The sequence below is a fragment of the Neolamprologus multifasciatus genome, chromosome 9 (genome assembly GCF_963576455.1).
Source record: "Neolamprologus multifasciatus chromosome 9, fNeoMul1.2, whole genome shotgun sequence".
Taxonomy (NCBI): Eukaryota; Metazoa; Chordata; class Actinopteri; order Cichliformes; family Cichlidae; genus Neolamprologus; species Neolamprologus multifasciatus.
The window spans coordinates 18,609,661-18,617,759 of record NC_140447.1 but is presented as its reverse complement, the minus strand read 5'-3'; the positions used below and the strand labels follow the sequence as shown (position 1 = coordinate 18,617,759).

Sequence of the window (8,099 nt, the reverse complement as noted above, 5' to 3'; positions counted from 1 at the left end):
ACTAAACCAAACCAAACTTTTTCCACCACTTGGTGAGTAGTTGGCATCAGTGTTGGTCAAGTTTCTTGAAAAAAGTCATCAGTAACTAATTACTGATTATATCCCCCAAAAGTAATCCTGTTACTGATTACTTATTTTCAAAAGCAATTAGTTACTAAGTTACTTTAAAAAACACACGATTTACAACCTGAATAGGTAATAAAGCAATAGATCTTTCAGCCCTATTCTACTTTTTCTGCATAATCCATCATACAAAATGTAATCAAATGAAAAAGTCTCTTTTTAAAACTAGTTTTATTAGTTTTAATCTTTTAACTTTATGCATCAAGCAAAAATTAAATCATATGCAACATTCTCTGACTGGAAGAAATTTGTTTAACATTTAAACCTATTTTCTGCACATTCCAGCACATAAAATAAAATAGTTTTTTGTGTTTACATTCACTCTTTCAAAGATGCAAGTAAAACACAGCATAAAATAAATCAAATCAAAGACTCAGTGGTCCTGTTGCTCTATTTTCCCCTGCTTAGCAGGAGTAGAGCAGGCGGAGGTTTGCCCTGGTGCAGGTGTGCCGCATGTCAGTGGAAGAATCTTGGAGTTTCTCTGTGAATTTCGCATTCCCGTGGCAGCGTACTCGGTGCTTGCTCGGAAGTTTAGGGGTTTTTTCGCTGTAAAAAGAAGTTTTCTTCCATGCAGTGAACAGCGGACACTTTTGTCACTTTTTAAGGAATCAAACTCAAAGTAAGATCAGTATTTCCACGCTTTAAAAGCTGCATGGTCGTTCTCTCTCCCGCACTGTCATGGTCCCCATCAGTCAGTCAATCGGATTATGCGTTATTGCCCATCTCTGGTCCACATACAGAAAGTGTCATAGAAAGATTAAGGTATCATGCCACATTTGACTTCCGACCTCTTGTTCATGGTTACTAAATTAAAAGTCAAAGTGAAAGACAAATTTGAAACTTTGTTACTTACTACCATTGTTTGGAATAGATGGGAATATAGGGAATTATTTTTATTTGAAGACAGCGTTGTCAAGAGAGACAATGACCTGCCTAGTTAATAGGAAATATACTTTACTATGATATAATAAGCTCATGTTATTCATGTACTTTATTATTAAACATTTAAACAATGCAATGAATGTTACACATGTAGTATATCTGTATATCTGTATAAATAAAAAAGAATTATGTCAAGTATAGTAAAGTGAGTTTCATCAGGACAAAATAAAGTGTTAAAGTGAATTGTTAATGTTTTCATTTTTATGCTAACCATCTCTACATTGTTTCAACTCTGTGATGAAAGGAATTCCTTTGTCCCCCTCCCCAGCCTCTTGAGGTTCTGGGGGGGCTGTAGTGTTTTATCACAAGCACATCGTTGTGAAGGGTTGTTTGATGTTTGGTAAGCTTCCTGCCCTTTTTATGGCTTCACTGTGTTGTTCATGGTGAACCAATATAATTGAACCATACATTGGGTGTGGGGGAGATTGGCATTTTATGACTAAGGATGTTGCTAGAAACAGTTGGAAGTCACGCACACAGAGAGACACGCATTCTCACACTCACTCAAACACACACACACATTCTCACATGCATACAGATGTTTACACATACACACGCGTGGTGCCTTGTCTTAGAACCATGTGGGCGTTGCTTTGCTGTGATGTGTATTGTGTGAACTGTTTTCCCAATAAAAGGCAGCAAGCGGAGGCCGTCGTTGGGGTCATTTTGTGGTAGACACCGACGAGGTCTCCCTTGCAAGTAAATCGATCGATCACTGACTGTCTTGTTTTCTTCATGATGCATAAGTCTCTAAACTAGCGGGGCTTGTGGAAACACAGACCCAACATAAAGGCCCTTGCTCTTGTTGTTATTTCAATACAAATTTCTTAAAGAAGGACAAAGAAAAGGAAATAAATAAATACAAAATATCACACTATTGCCCTTTAATTAGTTTTAAAAACCTGACATCTGTGCAGACCACAACTAGACAGATAAGCACATCGGATTCAGATTTGATTTAAACTAACATCTGTCGGTCTCTAGAAGTCTAAAACATCTGTTTCTACCATTAAAGATCCAATATACTCAACTTCCCAGAAAGCTTTGACTTCACGTGTGAAAATAGGAATGATTTTTGTTGTTTTGTAGCACAATATCAGCTCAGATATTAAACTGCATAGCATTCATCCCATGTTTAAACAAAATGTGGTATTTTCTGCTATTTCCTGTCAGGACAAATGGAAATGAAAATGTAATTTGCTTTAATATGATGGAACTAAAAAAGCTTGATTTTCATCATTGACTGAGAATATTGGATCTGTCTCCCAGTCTGGCTGTCCTGATTATAATGATGTGTACAATGGCAGTCCTGTAATGAAGTGCCTAATTTAAAATGTAACATCACCTATTGGTTAAACAAGCTTAGATTATAGGACTCACATGTTTTCATTTCTAGTCTTTAAAACCTGTCTCTACCCATCTAGTATTAATTCCTTCTGGGATACAAGTATGTATATTATGCACACACACAAACACACATGCAGCTATTACCCATTTATTGTTTTTATACCTAAGATCAATTATTGTTGAATGAAGACATTTTTCAAACACATGTAAAATGTGGCCAATTGTGTTTATTGGGTAAAGGAAAAGGTAGAAGGGGGAAAAGGGGGGAAAGAAAGAAGAAAAGAAAGGGGAGAGAAAAGCCCAACAATCCCCTCTGAGCAAGCACCAGGCGACAGTGGATAGGAAAAACTCCTTTAAAGTGAAAGAAACCTAAAGGAGAAACCTATGGCAGAACCAGGCTCAGGAGGGGGCAGTCAACTGCCGGAACTGGTTGGGGGGTGAGGGTGAAAAAAGAAAAAGGAGGGAGGGGAAGGGGAAGGGGAAGGGGGAAAAGGGGGGATAGAAAGGGGGAAAGAAAGGGGAGAGAAAACCCCAACAATCCCCTCTGAGCAAGCACCAGGCGACAGTGGATAGGAAAAACTCCTTTTAAAGCGAAAGAAACCTAAAGGAGAAACCTATGGCAGAACCAGGCTCAGGAGGGGGCAGTCAACTGCCGGGACTGGTCGGGGGGTGAGGATGAAAAAAGAAAAAGGAGCGAGGGGAAGGGGAAGGGGAAGGGGGAAAATAAAGATGGAATAGAGGTGGAGGAAGACGAGGTTACATCAGGTGAGAAGCAGCAGTGTCTCTCCTCCAGAACCAGAAGAAGCGTTTTTTCTTCTTTTTCAGATACTCTTCCACGAGCACCTTTTTCTCAATGATGAGGGTTTTCAGCTCATCCATTGTTTCTGTGTTTTCTTTCTCAAGTTTGTTGCATCTTTTCACCATGTCTTCTAATTGTTCTTGTTTTTCTTTAAGATGGTCTTTCAGTTCTTTAACTGTTGCCTCCTCTATTTGCTTTGCCTTGTGCACATCCGTGTGCATGTCTTCCAGCTGCTGGTTTCTCTTCTGGATATCTTGAAGTCTACACTGCAGGTCTTTATGTGTTTTCTGTTGTTCTTGCTTTTGCGCCTGGATTTCAGTGGTTTTGTGCTTCAAGGTCTTAGAAAGTTCTTCAAGTTCTGTATTTTTTCTCAGCATTTCATTGATGCTACTCTGCATCGCTGAGCATTGATTTTCCAGTTTTTTCTTTTCTCCTTCCAGTACAGTTGTTTTGTACTTCGTTTCATTATACAATTCTTGGAGTTCTTCATTTTTCCTCTGGAGAACAAGTTTTTCTTCTTCCTGTTGTATTTTCTGTTGGTCTTTTTCTTGAAGCAGCTCATTATTTCCGTGCACTTTTTTATCGAGCCTGATTTGGAGCGATCTGTGTTTTTCCTCCATCTCGTCAAGCTTGGAGTCCATTTCCTTCTGTTTCATTTCCATTTGCTTCTTGTTTTGAAGCAACTGTTGATTTTTGTGCAGAGTTTTGTCATGCTTCACCTGCAGAGCTTTGTATTTTTCCTCCATGGCTTGGAGTTTCCTCTGCAGGTCTCTCTGCTCTACGGGCTCTTGTTTCTTGTCTTGGAGGAACTCTTTATTTCTCTCCAGTGCTTCATCAAGAATTACTTGCAAGCCTTCATTTTGTTTCTCGATGTTCCTCAGCTTGCAATCCATTTCTTCCTTTTGTATTTTCTGTTGGTCTTTCTCGTGAAGCAACTCTTTATTTTTGAGCAGTGTTTCCTCAAGAGTTATTTGGAGCATTTTGCATTTTTCCTCCAAGACTTCAAACTTGCGGTCCGTTTCTTTCTCGAGCATTTCTTGTTGCTCTCTCTCTTGAATGAACTCTTTATTTCTGTGCACTTTTTTATCAAGCCTGATTTGGAGCAATCTGTGTTTTTCCTCCATCTTGTCAAGCTTGGAGTCCATTTCCTTCTGTTTCATTTCCATTTGCTTCTTGTCTTGAAGCAACTGTTGATTTTTGTGCAGAGTTTTGTCATGCTTCACCTGCAGAGCTTTGTGTTTTTCCTCCATGGCTTGGAGTTTGCTCTGTAGGTCTCTCTGCTCTACGGGCTCTTGTTTCTTGTCTTGGAGGAACTCTTTATTTCTCTCCAGAGCTTCATCAAGCATAACTTGCAAGCCTTCATTTTGTTTCTCGATGTTCCTCAGCTTGCAATCCATTTCTTCCTTTTGTATTTTCTGTTGGTCTTTCTCGTGAAGGAACTCCTTATTTCTCTCCAGAGCTTCATCAAGCATTACTTGCAAGCCTTCATTTTGTTTCTCGATGTTCCTCAGCTTGCAATCCATTTCTTCCTGATGTATTTTCTGTTGGTCTTTCTCATGAAGCATCTCTTTATTTTTGAGCCGTGTTTTCTCAAGAGTCATTTGCAGCATTTTCAGTTCTTCCTCCAAGACTTCAAGCTTGGAGTCCGTTTCTTTCTCGAGCATTTCTTGTTCCTCTCTCTCTTGAATGAACTCTTTATTTCTGTGCACTGTTTTATCGAGCCTGATTTGGAGCAATCTGTGTTTTTCCTCCATCTCGTCAACATTGGAGTCCATTTCTTTCAGTTTCATTTCCATTTGCTTCTTGTCTTGAAACAACTGTTGATTTTTGTGCAGAGTTTTGTCATGCTTCACCTGCAGCGCTTTGTATTTTTCCTCCATGCTTTGGAGTTTGCTCTGCATGTCTCTCTGCTGTGTGGACTGTTGTTTCTCTTCTTGGTGGATTTCTTTCAGTTTTTCCAGAGCTTCGTCAAGCTTCTCTTGGAGCTCCTGATTCTTCTTGACCATGTTTTCCTGTTTTATGTTCTCTTTTTTCTCCTTTTGGAGCAGATCTTTATTTTTTTCCAGAGCTTCGTCAAGCTTTTCTTGGAGCTCCTGATTCTTCTTGAGCATTTTATCCCCTTTAATGCTCTCTTTTTTCTCCTTTTGGAGCAGATCTTTATTTTTTTCCAGAGCTCCATCAAGCTTTTCTTGGAGCTCTTGATTCTTCTTGAGCATTTTATCCCCTTTAATGCTCTCTTTTTTCTCATTTTGGAGCAGATCTTTAATTTTTTCCAAAGCTTCATCAAGCTTTTCTTGGAGCTCCTGATTGTTCTTATCTTGGAGATCCCTTTGTTTCTCCTCAATAATACCTTCCCTTTCCTGAAGCTGGTAGGATAATTTTTCTAATTCAGCGCTCTTTCTCTCATTTTCTTCCGTCAGGATCTTAATCTTCTCTCTGTTCATGAGATTTTCTTTCTCCATTTCTTCCAATCGCTTTTCCTCTAATTCTACCTGTTCATCCCAAGGAAGAGAGCTGATATAAGGGTCTAGGGACTCATACCATGGAATAGAGCTGGGGTCAGATTCTTGTCTTTCTTGCTGTTTCTGAGACATGTTGGAGTCTGTATACCGTGAGTACGAAAAGGATCCAAATGTTTGAAAATTCTTTACTGGTGAACGTTTGAATGCTGCTAACACAAGTGCTGCAAATAACGGACTAAAAGTTGTACATCCTCACCCCTACTTAAGGATTCATGAGGATCAAAGGATCAAAGGATCAAAGCTTTAGAAGTCTGTGACATCAGAATTCCATAAGCCAATGAGGTTGTCACATGACATTTTTGAATGAGGTCATAAATTTGTATGAATTTTTTTTTAAATAACATCAACATTCCGTAAGCCAATGAGGTTCTTACATGACTTTTGAATGAGGATAATTTGTTTGCTTTTTGCTTAATTTTAGCAGCTTTATGTTTGCAGCTCACCACAGGTTGAGTAAAAGAGTGGGTGAAGTTTTGCCTTTTCCCATCCTCCTGTAAGCTTTGATGTTTTTTGCTTTTTATGCTTCAAATATTCATAAAAAATTTGGATAATTTTCCTTTTTTGTGTCATAGCGAATACTAATAAACCATGTACTACATGTGCATTTTAAAAACTCACATCAATTTGCTGATGGTGTATGATATTAAAAGGAAATGAAGGCTGCTTTTTGATAAGGTATGCTGCAAATGCTTATCTTATCAGCTTAGTGTGGGATCACCGCAGTCATAGTTGGATATATTGTGTACAGTGAATATATCCCAACTATATCCCAACAAATCAAACGAAGCCACTTTAATGTGTCGCATGCTCAATTTGAAGCTTGTAAACATAATTTTTTAATGATAATACATTCCCAATAACTGAAATAACTCTTAGCCTGAGAGACGGAGGCAATATGAATAAATAAAACAGATGAGATTTTTAGTACAAACTGTAAACTTCATCCCGACTGTGAGCATTTTTTCCCATATTCTGCCAAATGCTTGTAATAAATCTAAAAATATGTTTGAGATATTACTATTCTGGATGTTAATACATAATTTAGTACTGTTTTCATCTCTGTGGTGTTTATGCTGAGCTTCCTGAAGGTCATTTGGCCAATTTTGAAGCAGTGGGGCTCCCATCTAAGTGTTTCCTTTCCACAACCTTCTGTGGAAGGTGTAAATGAGGAGAAACCGAGAGCCAATAATAACTTTCACGTTCATTTCCAGGCTATTTTATTTTTCCAAGTACTGTGAATTGGCCCAAGGCTGCAAATTATGGAAGTGATACTTTCCAAAAAATGCATTCTTCACAAAAGATTTTTACTGTTTAGATTCAGTCTTTTTTGGGTGTCCCCCTTCTCACAGTAAAATTGTGTGCAATCATAAAAATCAGCACTAATTGTCTTTAAAGACCATAATGTGAATTTGGTTCTCCTGCTGATTTAACAAGCTGCTGCAGTGCTTTGTGACATTTTTGGCATATTTAAAACATTATTTTTAACCCATTTTGACCCCGTGTGGTTATTTTTGACTGACTCCTATCAGACATGATCTGAGTCAGTTCACTTCCTAGTTATGGTATTTTATTAAAATTGGGTCTGAATGGCTAAAATAATTATGTTCATTTCTATGTTATGTTGGACATCCAGTGGGATCTTGCCTGGGTATTTTCCCTTTGGAGATTATCAGTGCACACCTAACTCAGAGGCAATTATGAGCAAGACCCAGAAACTACTGGAGAGCTTATACTTTATGTCTCATCTGGCCTGAGATCTCCTTGGGATCCTCTGGAGGATCAGGAAAGCGTTGCTGGGTAGAAGAAAACATGGTGGTAACAAAGTAATAAATCAAGCCAACTGCTACTGAAAACAAGAAGTAATTGAAACATGAAAAACAAATACATGAACATGAATGAACTGATGAAGAAGCACTAACACTAAAAACCCCAAACAGAAAAAATACATTTAGATAACCCCGTTAGTTCAAACTGTATTCATGTGTCTGACCTGAAATGAAACAGTGTCATGCCTTATTCATTACAAGACAGTCCATTTTGGACTATCTTGTAATCCAATGAAACCAGAAGTCCGAGCGAGATTTCAAATTTAGAAGTTCTCTGCTCCAGTCCTCTTTGACCTGTGCTAGTGCGCAATGCACAATGCTAGTTTTTGATCATTACTAATGTGGCCTTATTGCTTCGTAGCTGATATCAATCTGGGTCTGGGTACGTGTTTCATCAGGAGAACGTCCAGGAAACCATGGACAACTTCAAGTTCCTGGTCAAAGACAGCAAACCAAATGTGGTCAGTGACAACGTCTTCCACGTCCAGTGGTCCCTCATCAGCTTTGAGCACAAAAGGTCTGCACCATTTCCCAAAAAAT

General features: G+C 38.6%; 1 protein-coding gene across 1 annotated transcript; it reads right to left on the bottom strand.

Annotated features, from left to right (window-relative positions):
* Positions 1-955: 955 nt before the first annotated feature.
* Positions 956-5,975, bottom strand: LOC146511421 (uncharacterized). Its single transcript, XM_085173093.1, has one exon. It carries the CDS (start codon positions 5,803-5,805, stop codon positions 3,169-3,171), a length of 2,637 nt encoding a protein of 878 aa, XP_085029219.1. The 5' UTR covers positions 5,806-5,975; the 3' UTR covers positions 956-3,168.
* Positions 5,976-8,099: the final 2,124 nt, after the last annotated feature.